At 35.4% G+C, this 21,159-nt stretch overlaps 1 protein-coding gene across 5 annotated transcripts in view; it reads left to right on the forward strand.

The window, feature by feature from the left end:
• The window catches only part of EXOC2 (exocyst complex component 2), a 191,481-nt gene that overhangs the window by 24,778 nt on the left and 145,544 nt on the right, over nucleotides 1-21,159 (forward strand). For 4 of the 5 annotated variants that reach the window (XM_066268535.1, XM_066268537.1, XM_066268538.1 and 1 more), the window contains 3 exons: nucleotides 6,241-6,384; nucleotides 10,556-10,732; nucleotides 19,487-19,613. In XM_066268535.1, coding sequence (XP_066124632.1) covers nucleotides 6,267-6,384; nucleotides 10,556-10,732; nucleotides 19,487-19,613 — 422 coding nt within the window. In that variant the 5' untranslated portion in view covers nucleotides 6,241-6,266. Of the gene's footprint in view, nucleotides 1-6,240; nucleotides 6,385-10,555; nucleotides 10,733-19,483; nucleotides 19,618-21,159 lie in introns of those variants that run through there. The other variant, XM_066268539.1, reaches the window with a different exon arrangement.

Below are 21,159 nucleotides of genomic sequence, written 5' to 3' on the forward strand. Positions count from 1 at the left end.
CCTTAGTTGTTCATTGATTGCTTTCTCATATGTGCCTTGACCGTGGGCCTTCAGCAGACTGAGCAACCCCCTGCTTGAGCCAGCGATCTTGGGTCCAAGCTGGTGAGCTTTGTTCAAACCAGATGAGTCCGCACTCAAGTTGGCAACCTCGGGATCTTGAACCTGGGTCCTCCACATCCCAGTCTGATGCTCCATCCACTGCACCACTGTCTGCTCAGGCTGCATATCTGTTTTTTTGGGTTTTTTTTGTATTTTTCTGAATTTGGAAACGGGAAGGCAGTCAGACAGACTCCCGCATGCGCCCAACCGGGATCCACCTGGCATGCCCACCAGGCGGCGATGCTCTGCCCATCTTGGGGCGTTGTTCTGCCGCAATCAGAGCTATTCTAGCGCCTGAGGCAGAGGCCACAGAGCCATCCTCAGCGCCTGGGCAAACTTTGCTCCAGTGGAGCCTTGGCTGCGGGAGGGGAAGAGAGAGAGAGAGCAGAAGGGGAGAGGGAGGGGTGGAGAAGCAGATGGGCGCTTCTGCTGTGTGCCCTGACCGAGAATCGAACCCCATATCTGTTTTTAAATTAGTGATTTGGATTTCTTTGGCTAAGTACCCACAAGTGGAATTGCTGAGACATATGGTAGTTTTATTTTTAATTTTTTGAGAAACTTTTATGCTGTCGTTCATAGTAGCTGCGCCAATTTATAGTCCCACCAACATTGTACGAGGGTTTCTTTTTCTCCATAGCCTTGCCTACACTTGTTTGTTGGTTTATTGATGATAACCATTTTTACAAGTCTGAGGTGGTATTACATTGTGGTTATAGTTTGCATTTTTCTGATGATTAGTGATGTTAAGCATCTTTTTCATGGGTCTGTTAGAAATCTGTATGTCTTTGGAGAAATATCTATTCATGTACTCTGTCCATTTTAAAATCACATTATTTGTTGAGCTGTATAAATTCCGTATTTTGGATATTAATCCCTTATAGTCTATATAATTGGCAAATGTTTTCTAATCAGTAGGTTTGTTTTTTTGTCAGTGGTTTTCTATTCAGTGCAAAAATTCTTTAGTATCATGTAGTTCCATTTGTTTATTTTTGCTTTTATTATCTTTGTTCTAGGGGATATATCCTGAAAAATACTGCTCAGGATAGTATCAGAGAGTTTATTATTTACATTTTCTTTCAGGGGTTTTATGATTTTAGATCTTACTCTAATCTGTTTTCAGTTTATTTTTTAATATGGTATAAGAGGTCTAATTTAATTAAAATTAATCTAACATTTAATTTTTTATTAAATATTTTTATTTTGAAATTAAATTTAATGGGGTAGCATTGATCAACAAGAGTACATGGGTTTTAGGTGAATATTTCTATAGCATTTGAACTGTTGATTGAGTTTTGTGCCCATCACCCAAAGTCAAGTCATTTTCTGTCACTGTATATTTTTCTCTCTTTACATGTATCTGTCCAGTTTTTCAGCATCATTTACTGAAGAGATTACCTTGACTCCATGTTCTTGCCTTGATTGTTGTAGATTAATTGACCATATAGGTGTGAGTTTATTTCTGGGCCCTCTATTTTGTTCTATTGATCTATGTGTCCTTTTATGCCAGAACCATGCTGTTTTGATTACATCAGCCTTGTAATATAGATAGTTTGATGATTAGGTAAAGTTTGATACCTCAAACTTGTTGTTCTTTCTCAAGATTGCTTTGGCTATTTGGGGTCTTTTGTGGTTCCATGTACGGTTTAGGATTATTCCAGTTCTGTGAAAATGCCATTAGAAATGCAACTACTGATCTACTTTCTGACTCTATAGATTTGTCTATTCCAGACATTTATAGATAAATGAAATTATATAGTATGTGGTTCTTTGTGGCTGGCTCCTTTGACTTAGTATAATGTTTTTGATAATTACTTATCATGTGGCATGTGAGTACTTCATTTCTGTTTCCTTTTTCTCATGCCAAATATATTCCATTGTAAGGATGTATCACATTTTATTTACCCTTATATCAGTTAAGTTGATTCTACTTTTTGACTATTATTTAATAATCCTGTGAACATTCATGGATGTTTTTATGTGAACGTAAGTTTTCATTTCTCTTGGATATATACTTAAGAATAGAAGTGATGAATCAGGTAATAACTCTATGTTAACTTTGTAAGGAATTGCCAAACTGTTTTTCAGAGTGCTTGTAACTTTTACATTTCCTCCAACAATGTAAAATGATTCTAATTTTTACAGTCTTCCCAACATACTATGTTTTTTCTTTTTTGATTACAGCCTTTTATGGGTGTACATAAAGCGATACCTTATTTTTTGTTTTATTATTTATTTATTTATTTATTTATTTACTTTTTAGATAGAGCCAGGGAGAGAGAGAGAGACAGCAACATTGAACTGCTCCTGTAGTGTTCTGACCAGGAAGTCAAACTGGCAACCTCCGCACTCCGGGTGACACACCAACTAACTGAGCTATCTGATTGGGGCTTAGTTTTTATTAATTTTTAGAGAACAGAGAGAGGAAAGGATAGAGAGGACAGGGTGAAGGGAAACATTTGTTGTTTCACTCTGTTGTGCATTTTTTGGTTGCTTCTCATGTGTGCCCTGACCAGGGATCGAACCTGTAACCTTGTTGTTTTGAGGCAACGCCCTTAACCAACTAAGCCAATGATCAGGGCCAAATAGGTTTTGATTTTCATTTCCCTAGTGACTAATGACATTGGGCTTCTTTTCCTGTGCTTATAAAATATTTTTGTATCTTTTTTGGTGAAATGGCTATTCAGAATCTTTGCCCATTTAAAAATTGTATTTAATTTTTTTTTACTATTGAGTTGTCTTTTTTATAAATTCTAGATGCAAGTCTTTTATCAACTACACTACTTACAAATATTTTCTCTTATTCTGTGTGTTGTCTTTTTACTTTCTTGGTGGTCTTTGAAACATGTCTTCTTAATTACATTTATTGGGGTGGCATGGGTTAATAAAATTGTATAGGTTATAAGTATATGATTCTATGATACATGATCTGTTAATTGCATTTTATGTCCACCACCAGTCAGATCATCCGTCACCATGTGTTTGATCCCCTTTGCCCTTTACTACCCCTTCACCCCTCTTCCTTCTGGTAACCACTAGACTGTCTGTGTCTAGAGTTTCAGTTTTATATTCCACAGATAAGTAAAATCATACGGTTTGTAACTTTTTCTGTCTGACTTATTTCATTTAGCATGATATTTTCAAGAACCATCTATGAATGTAATCACAAATGGCACGATTTCATCATTTCTTATGGCTGAGTAGTATTCCATTGTATGTACATACCACGTCTTCTTTATCCAATCCTTTATCAAAAGCCACTTCAGTTTTCATTTCTTGGCCATTGTGAATAATGCTGCAATGAACATAGGAATGCAAATAAATGTTTTCAAAATTTTTAGGTAAATACCCAGGAAAGGAGTTACTGGGTCATATGATAACACTATTCTTAATTTTTTAAGGAACCTTCATACTGTATTCCATGATGACTGTACTGATTTATGTCCCCATCAGCAATGAATGAGGGTTCCTTTTTCTCCACAGCCTCTCTAACACTTGTTATTACTTGTTTTGTTGATAATAGCCATTCTAACAAGTGTGAGGTGGTATCTCATTGTAGTTTTGATTTGTATTCCCCCAATAGCTTATGAAGTTGAGCATCTTTTCAAGTATTTGTTGGCTATTTGTTTTTTTGGGAGAAGCATGTGTTCAGGTCCTCTGCCTGTTTTTTACTTGGATTGTTTGGTGTTGAGTTGTATGAGTTCTTTATCTATTTTGAATATTAACACCTATCAGAGCTGCAAATATCTTCTCTCATTCAGTAGGTTGCTTTTTTGTTTGGTTCATAGTTTCTTTTGCTCTGCAGAAGCTTTTTAGATTGATGTAGTCCCTAGTCCTATTCATTTATTGTTGCCTTTATTTCTCTTGCTTTTGGGATCGAATTCATAAAATCCTCTCTAAGACCAAGGTACATAACTAATTTCTGAGTATTTTATCCTTTTTTATGCTATTGTATACAAGTGTCTTAAACTTTGTGTGTATGTGTGTTTGTAATGCATCTCCTCTATCCCTATCCTCTACTGCTATGTTTGTCTTATTCTAAAAAACATTTATTCGACCTCTTAGCAATTACATGACATGCCTTTTTGGTGTCAGGTGCTCTGTGACAGGCATTGGAGATATTGAATTGATTAAACATCGTGTGTTTAGACACAAATATATCTAAAGTTTATTTAAAGCACAGTGAATATTAGAATGATGTAGCAGAAGCATTGTAGGAGAATCAGTGAGACTTTATTAGAGACGGTAATATTTAGCTTGACCTTGAAATATTGGTAAGGATTTAACAAACTTAGACTTTCTGTTTAGTTGAAACAAGATAAGGGAAATCACAAAGGCATAAAAATACTTGACTGGTCCTGGCTGAATGGCTCAGTTGGTTAGAGCGTTATCCTGAAGCACAAAGGTTGCTGGTTCGATCCCCAGTCAGGACACATACAGGAACAGATCGATGTTCTTGTTTCTTCCTTCCTCTCTCTCTAAAATCAGTGAAGTAAATAATAATAATAAAAAACACCTGGCTGTTCATAACAGGTGAACAGGCTCATGCACTAAGTGTCTGATGACTGAGGAAAATGACTGAAGGTGAAGTAGGAAATGTAGAGGAATCTAGTTTTCACAGGTTTTAATAAAATGTTAAGGATTTTGTGGGCACTGTGGGCCGCTGAGCAGTGGGGTTTCATGGGAGATTTTTATTTTTAAATGAGGGCTGGTGTTTATGAGATTCATATGTTGGAGAATTAACTCTGTTGTTTGCTGGGAATGGATTGCATACAGTAAGGCAGAGTAATCAATAATCTTGTGGTGTGCCACAAGAATTTTTAAAACATGCAGTACCTGACTATTTAGTCAGGTGTACTGACCTGTTTTCCCTTAGATTCTGTCATATAAAAAGAGAATGATAACAGCCAACACAACGACGCCTTCTGGTGTGAATGAATCGAAGTTATACCTTTTTTTAAAAAAATTAGATTGAAAAAAAATTTTTTTTAGTATTATGTGGAATTTTAGTATATAATAGTTGATGTGTGCCAGGAGATGAAAAAGGTTGAGTTAGAAGTCTTTTTCAAAATCCAGGGAGAGAAGATTAGTAAGATTTTATTATGAAGAGGAGGAGGAGAGGAGTTCTACAGTTTGCTATGCAGTTTGACACTTAATTACCCCTATTTTGCCTGGTATCTCTGTCTTCTTCTTGGTTTCTTCAGAAACTATACTTCTAATTTCTACCAGACTGCAGAGGGAAGGCAGAGTCCCGAGTGTCTAACTAGCAAGTTCCATCTATTTTTTTCTGAAACTCATCCTCATCTTCTAGGGTGTTTGAAGCCTTGGGCACTTAAGGAGCTCTGCAGGATTTATTAGTGAAGTTTTATTATTTATTGGTTGCCTATATGCTAGGTACTGTGCTTTGCTAGAATTATCCTATGTAATCTTAATTGTAACCTTAGGAAAGGATCTATCTATTACCTCCTTTTTACACATATGAAAATAGGTTTGGAACAGAATTAGTAAGTTAGAACACCAGGACTTGAACACAGGTGTATTTGACTCAGAAACTGGACTTTTACCAACTCTGCTATACTCCAGAACAGTTAGCATTTCACGCTTCTTCCTGTATGTCTGCACTATCATTTTTGTAGAAATATCACTATGTTGATTTGAACACATGAAAAAAGAGTTGCTATACTAAGTATAATACAAAAATAAAGTGAAATTCAGTACACTTATGGAAATATAAGTGTCATTTAATTTTTATGACTGTAGTTGCTCAGAATATCTTCCTTAAACAACATTGGGAGTAAAACAGTTTCTAGCAATATTTGGGATTCAGCTGGTGTAGGCATGGAGATAAATGGTCACAATAGATTCTGTCTGTCACGATACTGAAAGCTTCTAGAACCAAAGGCTTAGTTTTCTATTATTTTTCTGCCCCTTACAGTACTAGCTAGAGTGTCCTTAGAAACTTAATGTTCAGTGGATGTTGGCAGATAGACTAAATGACAACTAAAAAATTCAGAACTATATGTTTAAGAATACTTTTTATGTTTTGGTACCAAATGTTTAGCATTCTTGTATTTTGAGTCAATGCTTATCTCAGTTGGCACTAATTTTTTTTTCTTTCTCTTTTAACATAATCTCTATAACTAGATCTCCAGTTTGATCAACAGAGCACCATGTCTCGTTCACGGCAACCCCCCCTTGTGACAGGCATCTCTCCAAATGAAGGAATACCATGGACCAAGGTCACAATTAGAGGAGAAAACCTGGGGACTGGTCCAACAGACCTCATTGGTAAGGGAAGGACTGTGCTATGTATCCATGCTAAGTGCATTTTTGTGTTGGGCAGTTGAGGCAAGATATTTTGAAATAGTGAAGATGACATTATTGTGGTCTGTACAGAATGAGCTGAATAAAAATTAAATAATTATTTGATTTCCTGATTTTTCTGTTAAAAATTTTTGTCATTATTGTTTTTCACCAAGTCCTTCAGAAAGTTTTCCAAAGCTGAGATTTGCCTCCATTTCCTTGACTCTTCTCTCTCCTCTTTAGATTGCTAAAATAGCCTCCTATCTGTTTTTGCTCTCTTAAGCTTTCCTTTCATTATACAACTCTCTTTCTTCTCAAGTGTCCTGTGAATTATTCCTCTTCTCTTTCTTACTGCTCTTCAAATCTAAACCCCATCTCCTGGTGATGTCAGTACCACTTGGCTCTCATCCTCACTCCCCCTATATACTGTCTCACCAGGTGACTTAGAGACCTTACTTGTACTCTTTTCTTTGTTCCATGGCTGTTCCATCATGGTTGAGAGCATGACTACTAATCTAAATGCGTAGTCTCAGTCTGCAGAGACTCACAAGCAAAGATCCCTTCTTACCCCTGTTAATCTATCTTATTTAGGTTCTCCTCTAACATTTACATACTATTTAGAAGAAACTAAGTTTTAGTTTTTAGGGTCAGTTTATGTTTTTAAGCTTTTTAATCTTTTTAATCTTTTTAAGGACATGGATGATATGCATCCAGTTGATACAGCATAAATAATTTTACATACTGGTTTGAATAGTATGTTTCTCCTCCCTCTGTATCATGGAGACCCTTTACTTTTGGCTTATTTAAGCATTGATGTTTGTCAGTGGTTCTCACTTCTTGCTTTTCTTAATCTCTTCTAAAACTTAAAAAAAAAAAAAAACGACTGGAAGCCACTAAGTCTCAGTCCCTAAAGAGCCTGATTATGTTTTTTAAAAATACAAATGAGTGTTAATACAGCCAGGGAAGAGAGCAGATTAGAAATATAATTGTATGGTCAGTTAAGATTATTTCCCTGTGAACTCTGTGTGAGGGTATACTGCACTCCATTGATTGTGAGAAAGGGAGAGACTCTACTAAGTGTTATTGAATATGGTACAGTATTCTGATTCCCCGCATACATTTATCTGGATTCAGACATTCTCTTGACTCATTTCTTAATTTGGTAAAGTACTGGACATTATGAGTTGGAACTTGATTTTTTTTTGCATTATAGCTGCTGATTGACAGATTGTGTTTTGGCCATTCAGAAAACCTTTTGAAAAGAGAAAGTGCATCACCGTGTTTTATAACTGAGATTTGCACTTCCCAGCTAATTATTTTTGCTAGTGTTATTTAAATATGTCTCATTTTATACTGTTTTTCTAGTTACAGTTTTTGATTCTTCAGTAAATAAAACTTAAATATATTCTTATGAAGATAGTCATGTCTAATCCTACACATTGATTTTTGATACAACTTATTCCAGAATTTTCTTTATCCAAAGTGCAAAAATTCCCACATGTATGGAAAAAGGCCATACAGATGGAGTTTATGTCCCACATTTTAATTGGCAGTCACTGGGAGCTCCTAAACATGACAGTTACTAGTCTATATACATTTTAATTTTGCCTTAGTTTCAGACATTACTATTCTTATTTGACTAAATGTATATTTTATAAACCTTGGTAGATCAGCTTTCAGTTGCCCATATATTGGCAAGAAACCAGTTTTTAAAAAAGCAAACTTAACTTACTAAATTGTTTAAGTGTTTTTAACTCAGATATATCTACATTAGCCAACTAAAACACTTAAAAGTTACTTTAAAAATATTTATTATATTTTATAAAGCAGATTTCTTAGTTTTCAGTAACTTGTTTCTTAGTTTTCAGTAACTTGGCAAAAGTAAGCTTAAGTAATTAAGAAATAGGTTTTACGGTCTTATTTCATTTTCATGACATTTAAAATAATCTATTTCATCCTATGTTTTAAATTATATGGTGAGTATTATTTTTTTTAGTTAAAATGCTGAAGACATATTAAATCAGAGGAACAATGATTGCAGCTATAACCAGATGAATGTACTATTATTGTTCTGGGAATTTTTTCCCCAATATCATTTATGTTTGCTCATCTGAACATGTTTTTTCTATGTCTTTGTAGCTGATAGTTGTTTCCAGTTCTCAATTTTAATCATAAGATAGTTCTCTAGCAGGGGATTTCTGTCAGGAATGACTTTATATTAAGCCCTGACATTTGTTGTGTTTTTCTCCTTTCTAAAATGAGTTAATATTTAAAATCACAAGAATCTTTTTGATACAGTAAAATTAAAAATTATTAAGTTATATATTGCTCTGGAGTGTTATCAAAATACCTACCCTCTGTAATTAAATCTTTTGTAAATTAAAACATTTCTCATTTATTTAAAACAATACACAGACTGTTAGGTATACATAACAATTATTTGAGCAAATATGCATTGAAGTGTTTCACAGTACTTGGAGATAAAGAACAGTTTCAGAGATGCTTTAAATCTCTTAAATTGTTTAAATTTTTGTAACAAAAATGATTATCAGGAAAGATATCTAAGAAATCCTCATTTGGGAAAAAATAATTTTGATTATCAATACATTTAAAAATGTGTCAATGTCATTACACATTTTAAAAAACCCACAGAAAACTTACTCCTAAAGGAACCTTTAAGTGTTTTATTAGTAAAATAAAATTTCATACATGAATAAATAATAGATGTTTTAGAGAAATCTCTAAAATTCATTATTTTAAATGTTTTTAAAATGTTATGTTCATGTGGTTTTTATTCCTTATAGTTAATATAACATTCTTACTAAGTAATGTTTTAAGTTATAACAACATGAATGCCTTCCAATATTTTGTTAACCAAATTTGGCAGGTATTACTGGAAAAAAAACTGTAATCGCTAAATTTGACTGCTGAACAGTATAGAAAAAATACATAATGAGAAAAACAAGTGTGAAGTAGCCATGTCTTTGCCACGTATATTTTGGTTTGTTTTCTTTATAAATATTTATTTTATTGGTCCCTATTTTGTGGTAATGGAAACTATAGAGACTAGCTGGTAAGGGTAGTATCTTGGTGTTTTGGTAGGGATCATGTATTCCTTACAATCATCTGTCAGTGCCACCCTGGTTGGTGTTGCCCACATTATAATTTGCATGGAATCAGGGCCTGAGATGCCAGGCATAAGCTGATCTTTTGGGAGTGCCAGTTTTATTTTGAAAGCAGAATGTAGGATAGTAACAGTATCATTAGGAAGACACTAAGGAAGCAGAATGGTCTGCCTGTAGAGGAATGATAAGCAAATAAGAAAAATGAAGTAGGAAACCAGTAATGCCTGAAAACATTTACTGGATTTACCAGACTCCAGACTACGCTTAAAATAAAGTATCTACTTTAGTTCATTCTGTTACATCCTATCTAATTGAACACTAGTAAAAATGTATGTCGATTATTTTCAGGAAGATGTATAAAGATGTTTTTAGGGAATGATATATATGTTTATTTATACTTTACAACTTTATATCAATAACTTAGACTTCTAATAATAGCAATAATTTCCCTTCTAATAACCATGAAAGCAATTTAAGATTCTCATCATCTAAGTACAGTAATCTAGAATGCCTACACATTTTTAAAAATTTTTTTTATTCATTTTAGAGAGGAGAGGGAGAGACAGAGAGAGAGAGAGAGGAGAGACAGAGAGAGAGAAGGGGGGGAGGAGCTGGAAGCATCAACTCCCATATGTGCCTTGACCATGCAAGCCCAGGGTTTCGAACCGGCGACCTCAGCATTTCCAGGTTGACACTTTATCCACTGTGCCACCACAGGTCAGGCCTACACATTATTTTTATGGTCATTATTTTCTAATTCCAGTGATGTTTCGAGAAACAAATATACTCTAAGTCTTAAACATTAGTGAAAAAGATTAGACAAAAATCAATAGAAACAATGGTACATTTGCAAATAATGTTAGATATATTCAATAATAGAAGTAATATTGAACGAGGAAATGTTATTTCCAGATTTATTTTTTAGTTCTTGGCAAAGCCTGGTGTAACTAAGAGGAACAAGAAAAATGTCTTTTTATATATGATTATTATTGTTCTTTTGAACTTTGTTATATGCATTCTTTTATTTTTAGGCTTGACAATTTGTGGACATAATTGCCTCCTGACAGCAGAATGGATGTCTGCAAGTAAAATAGTATGCCGAGTGGGACAAGCCAAAAATGACAAAGGAGACATAATTGTCACAACTAAGTCAGGTGGTAAAGGAACGTCAACAGTTTCTTTCAAGCTACTCAAACCTGAAAAAATAGGTATCAGCTCTCATGATGTTGTTCTAAAGATGAAAGTAAAAATGGGTTTTGTCTTTCAAAATTTAGGTATATTAGTGTAAATTTTACCTACTGTTTTATCTCATTAGCTTAGATTCAGTTTATGTTTAGTTTGACTAGAATTGATATTGGTTAAAATTTGCATTACCTCTGAAAAGGCAAGCAAGGGTCATGATCCTGACAATTATCATTCTAAACTCGTTTTCCCCCTTTTATTTAGAAATTAAATTTAATAGGGTGACATTGATTGATAAGAGTACACAGGTTTCAAGTAAACATTTCTAAAGCATTTGAACTCTTGATTGCATTGTATGCCCAGCAGCCAACATCAAATCATTTTCTGCCACTGTATCATTATCCCTTATTATTCCCCTCTCCCCATTACTAAAGCTCTTGCTTTTGTTCTGTTGGTCTGTGTGTGTGTTTTTCTGCCAATGCCATACTGTTTTGATTATTGTGGCTCTGTAGGATATATTTGAAGTCAGGTAGGGTGATACCTCCAGCTTCATTCTTTTTCTTCAGGATTGCTTTGGCTACTATTTGTGTTCTTTTATGGTTTTGTACAAACCTGGTGATTTTTTTGTTCTATTTCTTTAAAAAATGACATATGGATTTTAGTGGGGATTGCATTAAGTTTATATATTGCTTTGGGTAATGTGTCCATTTTAATAACTATGTTGGTTTTTTTCGGTCCTTAAACATGGAATATGTTTCCATTTTATTGTGGCTTTTTTCAGTTTCTTTTAATAATGCTTTGTAGTTTTCAGTACATAGGTCCTACACGTCCTTTATTAAGTTTATTCCTAGGTATTTTTTGTTGTTGCAGTTGTCAAAGGAATTATTTTTTCAGTCTCTTTTCTGAAGTTTCATTGTTGGCATATAGAAATGCAGTAGACTTTTGTATATTGATTTTGTCCTGTGCCTTTACTGTATTTATTTATGGTTTCTAATAGTTTTTTAGTGGAGTCTTTGAGGTTTTCTGTATACAATATCGTGTCATCTACAGAAAGTGATACCTTTACTTCTTTTTTCCCAGTATGGATGCCATTATTTCTTTCTCTTGCCTGATTGCTCTGGCTAAGACTTATAGTACTATGTTGAATAAGAGTGGAGAGAGTGGGTATGTTTGTCTTGATCCTGATATAAGAGGAAAAGCTTTCACTTTTTCACCATTTGGTATGATATTGGCTAATGGTTTGTCAAATATGGCTTTTATTATGTTGAGGTACTTTCTACCTACTTTATTGTATGTTTTACACATAAATGGATGTTGTATCTTATTGAATGCGTTTTCTGCATTTATTGATAGGCTCATATATTCTTGTTCTTTGTTATGTTCATGTGGTGTATGTATTATATTGATTGATTTGCATATGTTAAATCATTCTTGTTCTCTTGGAATGAATCCTACTTGATTGCTATGAATTATTTTTTTAATGTATTGTATTCGATTTGCTAGTATTTTGTTTAGGATTTTTGCATATGTATTCATTAGAGATAGTGGTCTGTAGTTTTCTTTTTGTGTGTTGTCCTTGCATAAGGGGTACAGAGGCAGGATCTGGATGTTGGGGATGCACAGTTTGTATTTCTCTGACTCTGTGCCAATTCAGGCTGCCCGCAGACCATGGGAATAATGGTAGTGACCCATGTTCTGCTGTCACTTTAGTTCAGTATCTCCAGATGCCTCTCAGTCTCTCTTCTCTCCCCAGCTGAAGAAGACCCAGTCACTCCTGGTTTCTCTCCTCTCTGGAGCCCTGGCAGAGAGACACCCAGACAGTCCAGTTTCTCTCCTGTCTGGAGCTCCGCCATGAGCATGTCTTATCTTCTGCCCCGCTTTTTACCCTTTCCACGTTTATTCTGTGCGCAGATCTTTTTAGGTAAGGCTGCGAGACAAGTTGGATTCCTTCACTGAGTTATAGCTGTTCAGTTTGTTGAAATTTCAAGGGGAGAGAGATCAAGGGTGTCTCTCAGGTCACCATTACTCTTATGTCTGGTGCTACAGTATCTAAATTCTTTATAAAATCTGTTCATTTAACATTTCTTTTTTTTAAATTCAGAGACAGAGAGAGAGTCAGAGAGAGAGATAGACAGGGACAGACAGACAGGAACCCAGAGAGATGAGAAGCATCAATCATCAGTTTTTTGTTGTGACACCTTAGTTGTTCAGTGATTGCTTTCTCATAGTGCCTTGACCGTGGGCCTTCAGCAGACCGAGTAACCCCTTGCCCAAGCCAGCGACCTTGGGTCCAAGCTGGTGAGCTTTTCTCAAACCAGATGAGCTTGCGCTCAAAGCTGGTGACCTTGGGGTCTTGAACCTGAGTCCTCCGCATCCCAGTCCGATGCTCTATCCCAGGGGTCCCCAAACTTTTTACACAGGGGGCCAGTTCACTGTCCCTCAGACCATTGGAGGACCGGACTATAAAAAAAAACTATGAACAAATCCCTATGCACACTGCACATATCTTATTTTAAAGTAAAACAAAACAAAACAGGAACAAATACAATATTTAAAATAAAGAACAAGTAAATTTAAATCAACACACTGACCAGTATTTCAATGGGAACTATGCTCCTCTCACTGACCACCAATGAAAGAGGTGCCCCTTCCAGAAGTGCAGCGGGGGCTGGATAAATGGCCTCAGGGGGCCGCATGCGGCCTGCGGGCTGTAGTTTGGGGACCCCTGATCAGGCCTGGTCAGGCCATTTAACATTTTGATATAACAATTTTAGTTCCTTGATCTTGAATACATTTCTTCTTGAATTGTATTTTTTTCTGCTATATAGTTAAGATTTAAAGTGAAATATCCTCCTGACTTGGCAAATTATCAATATGGTAATATTAGCTAAATAATACACTTTCATTTTCTCCATCCTTTCAGTCCTGGACAACATGTTGTCTGATCTTTAGACCTTCAGACTAAAAATCATTCTTCCTTGTACCCTAGAGCAGTGGTCCCCAACCTTTTTTGGGCCACAAACCAGTTTAATGTCAGAAAAGATTTTCACGGACCGGCCTTTAGGGTGGGACGGAGAAATGCACAAAATAAAATTATGCAACCAGCGTAAAAAATGTGTTATTTTTAAATATAATTGTTGAACTTACGAGACAAGTGCCAAGAGTGAGTCTTAGATGGATGTAACAGAGGGAATCTGGTCATTTAAAAAAAATAAAACATCGTTCAGACTTATATATAATTAGAACGGAAATAATGTAAATTATATATTATTTCTCTGCAGACCAGTACCAAATGGCCCACAGACCGGTACCGGTCCGCGGCCCGGGGGTTGGGGACTACTGCCCTATAGCACTTCACATGATAAATTTTTATATACTTAACACCCACTTTCTCAGAGTAATTAAGAACTTAATCTGAGGACCCAGACTTTGAATATTAATCTGGGCTCTAGCACAAAAAACTGTGGAACTTCACTGTCTCTTTGTGGTTAGAAGTGGAATAGTAGTATGAACCTACCCTTATAGGGGTAAATGAGTTAGGACATACACATAAAGTGCTTAATATAGCCCCTTACACAAAGTAAGTGTTCAATAAATTATTTTTATTCATTTAAATATTTCTTTAAACATTGGGGTAACTTTAATAACATTATATAAGTTTCAAGTATACCATTCTATAATATATTATTTGTATATTTTATTGTGTGCCTATCACTTAAAGTCTAATCTTCTGTCTCCATATATTTGATCTCTTTTACCCTCTTTAATCTCCCTCCCTCCATATCCATTCCCTTTAGGTACTCACCATATTGTCATCTGTTTCTATGATTTTGTTTGTTTTGTTTTGTTCATTTGTTGCTTTCTATTTTATATCCCACATGTGAGTAGTATTCTACTTTATGAACCATATTTTCTATATTCAGTCATCCATCAAAGGACACTTAGATTGTTTCCATGTCTTGGCTACCCTGTATAATGCTACAATGAACATAGGGGGTACATATATCTTTTTTTTTTTTTTTTAAGTGAGAGGGAGAGATAGACAGAATCCTGCATGTGCCCAAACCAGGATATACCCAGCAACCCCTGTCTGGGGCTGATGCTTGACTGAGTCAAGCTATTTTTAGCGCCTGAGGCTGATGCACTCTGACCGACCAAGCTGTTTCTCAGCACCTGGGGCCATGCCTGCGGAAGGGGAAGGGGAAGAAGACGGGGGTGGGGAGAAGCAAATGGTTGCTTCTCTTATGTTCCCTGAGTGGGTATTGGACCCGGGACGTCCATATGCTGGGCTGGTGCTCTATCCACTTAGCCAACCAACCGGCCAGGGCCACATATATCTTTTATGAATAAATGTTTTCAAAATTTTCAGGTAGATACCCAGAATAGGGATTACTGGGTCATATAATATCTCTATTTTTAATTTTTTGAGGACCCTCTATACTGTTTTTCATAGTGGCCACAACATAGCTCAATCTGGAAAATATGCTGAGTTAAACAAATCAGATAGAAAAGGTCAAGAACCATATGATTTCACTCATATGTGAAATATAAAACTGAAAGCAACAAAATGTATTAAAAAACAAAGAAAAATAGAGGAAGACAGCAGTATTGTGTTTAACAGTGAGAAGGGAAGTAGAGGGAGATAAAGAGAAAGGGGGTCAAATATGTGATGACTGAAGAAGACTTTGGGTGATGAGCACACAATGCAATATGCAGATGATGTAGCATATATTTGTACGCTTGATACCTATATTATTTTAAGTCACTGCAATAAATTTAATTAAAAAATTTTTAAATAAAAAATATTCTTACCAACACTGTATAAAGATTCCTTTTTATCTACATCCTTTTTAACACTTATTTCTTGTTCTAGTGATAATAACCATTCTGACAGGCGTGAAGTTTATCTTATTGTGGTTTGTTTTTTGTGACAGAGAGAGAGAGAGAAAGGGACAGATAGGGACAGAAAAACAGGAAGGGAGAGAGATGAGAAGCATTAATTCTTCATTGTGGCTTCTTAGTTGTTCATTGATTGCTTTCTCATATGTGCCTTGATTGGGGGTGGGGGGGGTGGCCACAGCAGAGCTAGTGACCCCTTGCTTAAGCCAGTGACCTTGGGCTCAAGCCAGCCACCATGGAGTCATGTCTATGATCCCACAGTCAAGCCAGTGACCCCATACTCAAGTTGGTGAGCCCACACTCAAGCCAGATGAGTCCGCACTCAGGCCAGCGAGCTTAAGGTTTCGAACCTGGGTCCTCTGTGTCTCAGTCCAACGCTCTATCCATTCTGCCACCACCTGGTCAGGCTATCTCTTTGTGGTTTTGATTTGCATTTCTTTTATAGGTAGGGAAATAGACCATATTTTTAAATACCGATTGGCCAATTGCATGTCTTTTTGGGAAAAGAATCAGCAGGTCCTCTGCTTGTTTTTTTAAAAAAAATTATTGATTGATTATATATAGAGAGAAACATCAGTTCTACATTCATTGATTGCTTCCTATATGTGCCCTGATCAAGGATCAAACTGCAACCTTGTCATATTGGGATGACTCTAACCAAATGAGCTTTTGGGCCAGGGCCCTCTGCCTTTTTAAAAGATTTTATTTACTGATTTTTGAAGAGAGGGGAAAGAGAGAGAGAAAGAGAGAGTGAGAAATGGGGGAGAAGCAGGAAGCATCTACTCATAGTAGTTGCTTTCTGTATGTGCCTTGACCGGGCAAGCCCAGGGATTGAACTGGTGACCTCAGCATTCTGGGTCAATGCTTTATCTACTGTGCCATGACAGACTTGCCATTTCTTAATTGGAACAGTTGTTTTTTGTTGTTGAGTTATGTGATTTCTTTATATATATTTTGAACATTAACCCCATATCAGAGGTATTGTTTGCAGATATTTTCTCACATTCAGTTGGCTGCCTTTTTGCTTGTTGATGGTTTGTTTTGTATGCAGAGTTTTTTAGTTTAATGAAGCCCCTTTATTTATTTTTTGCTTTTACTGCCTTTGCATTTGGGGTCAAATTCATAAAATTCTATCTGAGGCCAAGGTCTACAAGTTTAGTGCCTACTTTTTTTCCTATGTATTATATTATTTCAGGTCTTAACATTTATGTATTTGATTTATTTTATGTTACTTTTTGTGTAAAATAGCAGTGTCTCATAGCGGTTTAGTTTCATTCTTTTGTATGTGGCTTTCAAGTTTTCCCAACACCATTTGTTGAAGAGACTTTCTTTTCTATTTGTATGTTTATGGCCTCTTATCAAAAATTAGTTGCCTGTATACATGTGGGTTTATTTCTTCGCTCTCCATTCTCATCATTGTCCATTTGTCCATGTGTCTCTTTCTCTGGTAATAACATGCTGTTTTGATTATTGTTGCTTTGCAGTATCATTTGAAGTCAGGGAGTGTTATACCTCCAGCTTTTTTTTTTTCTCTCTCAGTATTGCTTTAGCCATTCAGGGTCTTCTGTGGTTCTGTACAATTTCAGGATAAAATTTAAGGAAATTTTTTTCTATATTTTTGAAAAATGCCATTGGGATTTTAATGGGGATTGCATTAAATTTGTATATTGCTTTAGGTAAATGGCCATTTAAACTATGTTCTTTTAATCCATGAACATGAAATATTTTTCCATTTCTTTGTGTCTTTAATTTCTTTCAACATTATCTAGTAGTTTTTAGTGTATAGGGCTTTCATACCCTTTGTTAACTTTATTCATAGATATTTATTTCTTTTTGTTGCAATCGAAGATGGAATTGTTTTCATTTTTTTCCCGAAATTTAATTGTTAGTATATAGGAATGCAATGCATTTTTTTACATTGATTCTGTATCCTACAACTTTACTGTACTTGATTGTTTCTAATAGTATTTTGGTGGCGTCTTTAAGATTTTAAATATAAAGAATTGTGTCATTTGCAAAAAGTGGCAATTTTACGTATTCCCAATTTGGATGCCTTTTATTCTTTCTTTTACTTGATTGAACTGGTTAGGTACATCTAGTATGTTGAATAACAGTGGTTAAAGTTAGTATCCTTGTCTTGTTCCTGATCTTAGAGGAAAGCTTTCATGTTTACAGCATTGAGTATATTAGCTGACAGTTTATCATATATGGCCTTTATTATAGTATTTACTTCTATGTCCCATTTATTGAGTATTTTATTAATCATAAATGGGTGTTGTGTCTTGTCATATGATTTTTATCTTTTATTTTGATAATTTGTTGTGTAACATTGATTGATTTGTATATGTTGAACCACCTTTGCACTCCTGGCATGAACCCCACTTGGTTGTGGTGTATTATCTTTTTAATGTATCATTGTATTTACTAGTATTTTGTACCTATACTCATCAGAGATCTTGGTCTCTAAATTTTTGGGTGTGTGTGTTTTCCTTATCTAGTTTTGGTATCATGGTAATGTTGATCTCATTTTAAAATGAATTAGGAAGTTTTGCCTCCTTTTTCATATTTTGGAAGAGTTTGAGGAAGATCGGTATTAAATTTTCTTTGAATGTTTGGTAGAATTCATAGAAACCATATGGACCTGGACTTTTATTTTGGGGGGAAGTTTTTAGTGACTGTGTCAATTTCCTTACTATTGATTATTTAGATTTTCCAATTCTTTGAGATTTCATTTTAGAAGGTTATTTCTAAGAACTTGTCCATCTCTTCTAGGTTATAGAATTTGGTGGTGTATAGCCTTTCATAGTGTTTCTGTAAGTTCTCCTCTTAATACTGAGTTTGAGTTTTTTCTCTTTTTTCCTTAGTGAATCTAGCCAGAGGGTTATCAATTTTATTAATCTTTTCAAACAACCAAATCTTTGTTGCATTATTTACTGTTTTGTTCTCTGTTTCATTTATTTCTGCTCTAATTTTTTTTTTCCTAGTAACTTAAGGCTTTGCCCCCCTCCCTAGTTCTTTAAGGGAAAATGTTAGGTTTTTTTATTTGAGATTTTTCTTGTTTCTTAAAGTAAACCTGTCATGATGTAAATTTCTCCTTTGTTAACACTTTGTATCTTTCCAAATTTTTATATGTTGTACTGTCATTCTCATTTGTCTTTCTACTTTTATTTATTTTTTGACCTGGGCATTGTTTTGTAGATCTCCACACATTCTGAGCTTTTTTTTTTTTTTTTTTTTTGACAGTTGATTTCCAATTTCAAAGCATTGTGGTTAGAGAATATGCTTGGTATGTTGTCAGTCTTCTCAGATTTGTTGAGGCTGGTTTTGTGTTCCAGCATATGTTCTGCCCTTGAAATTGTTGAACATGATGAATTAGATGAATGACAAAGAGCCCAAAGGAGCGTAGCGGATACAATACTATCTTCAGAGGTCATATTTTGTTCACAGGTACTATCCAGTCGTTTTGTTGGGTCCTTGTTAGTTCCATTACAAAAGCTCTGTATGCCTTGGAAGGTGTTTGACTGATTTCTTTATAAAAGGAATTGTTGGATATATTTTTTTGAATAAACAAAATTAATTGTACTTTTTTTTTGTAAAATACATTTGTTTTATCAGAACTTTTTATCAGAGGCTTAATTTGTCTTCTCTATTGAATAATGTAAGCCAAGAGCTGTTATATTTGTTTTTATAAAAATAGATTCTTAGTGTTTTAAATTAAGCTACCAGACATTTTAAAAAAAATTAGAGCCTTTATATCTTCAAAACTCTTAAAAATTACCTTAGCATGCATTTAGATCCTAAAAGATAAAGCAATTTGAAAAACTTAGAACGTACCTGGAGGTGTTTATATCTTACTAAGGATGTGCTCCTCATTTCGGTAGGCATTTTGGACCAGTCTGCTGTGTGGGTTGATGAAATGAATTATTACGATATGCGTACTGACAGAAATAAAGGAATGCCTCCCTTGTCCCTGCGTCCTGCTAACCCGCTTGGCATTGAGATTGAAAAGTGAGTACCATCTTTTTTACAGTTTCTTTTTTTTTTTGTATTTTTCTGAAGCTAGAAACCGGGAGAGACAGTCAGACAGACTCCCACATGTGCCCGACTGGGATCCACCCAGCACGCCCACCAGGGGCGATGCTCTGCCCCTCCGGGGCATCGCTTTGCCACGACCAGAGCCACGCACCTGGGGCAGAGGCCAAGGAGCCATCCCCAGTGCCCGGGCCATCTTTGCTCCAATGGAGCCTTGGCTGCGGGAGCGGAAGAGAGAGACAGAGAGGAAGGAGGGGGGGGGGTGGAGAAGCAAATGAGCGTTTCTCCTATGTGCCCTGGCCGGGAATTGAACCCGGGTCCCCCGCACGCCAGGCCGACGCTCTACCGCTGAGCCAACCGGCCAGGGCCATTTTTTATTTTCAATTGGTAAAAGTTTTATATACTTAGAGAGTCAAATTCTGGAACTATCAGGGAAGCACAATTTAACACACCTTCATTTTGGGGAGACTATTATTACTTCTGAAGCCTGGTCAGCTTTGCTGCCAGTGAATATTTCTATTAAAACTTTTGGCAAAACTACTACTTCTTTAGGTTTTTTTAAAATTTATTAGTTGTGGAGAAGAAAAATACCTTGAAATATTTAATACTAATACCTAAAAAAGTCTAAGTATAGTTGATTAATTTATATAAATTTAGGTATACAACTAGTAATCTGACATCTGTAGACTACATGAAGTGATCACCATGACAAGTCTAGTAACCTTCTGTCATCATACACGGTTATTGTGAGAGTCTCTGTGTATTGCATCCCTGTGACTTACTTGCTTTATAACTGGAAATTTGGACCTCTAATCCCTTTATGTTTTCTGCCCCTGCTACCCCTACCCCCACTCCCTATTATAGCCATCAGTTCTCTGTTTCTGTGTGTGTGTTTCTGTTTTGCTTTGTTTATTTTGTTTTTAGATTCCACATATAAGTGAAATCATGTGGTATTTGTCTTTCTGTGACTTATTTCACTTAGCATACCCTGTAGGCCCATCTGTGTTGTCACAAGTGGCAAGTTTATTCTTTCTTTTATGGCTGAGGAATATTCTACTGTTTGTATATATACATACATATAAATCTTCCAGAGATATACATATATATCATATCTCCTTTATTCAGTTGTCTATTGATGTACACCTAGGTTGCTTTTCTATCTATTGTAAATGCTACAATAAACATAGAGGTGCAGATACCATTTTGCATCGATACAGTTTCACAGAACTTGTTATTTGAATAATACTTTAATGGTATGAGAATAAATGCATTTTTTTGGAGTTGGTAATTTTAAATATTTAGATGATACTTGAAATAAAAATGGGATTTTCTATGTGCTTGATATTTTGGGAAAAATTTTAGAGTAATTAGGCTCAATGTAGTTTTGCATTTTGTTTAAAACCCTTGCCTATAATTCAGACTTACTTTCTAGGCTTGTGGCAGATGATATCTTTCAAGATGTCTTTTAACCATGTCTAGAACTTGATTTTTTTAATCCCTAGAATAATGTTTTAGTAACTTT

The sequence above is a fragment of the Saccopteryx bilineata genome, chromosome 3 (genome assembly GCF_036850765.1).
Source record: "Saccopteryx bilineata isolate mSacBil1 chromosome 3, mSacBil1_pri_phased_curated, whole genome shotgun sequence".
NCBI lineage: Eukaryota > Metazoa > Chordata > Mammalia > Chiroptera > Emballonuridae > Saccopteryx > Saccopteryx bilineata.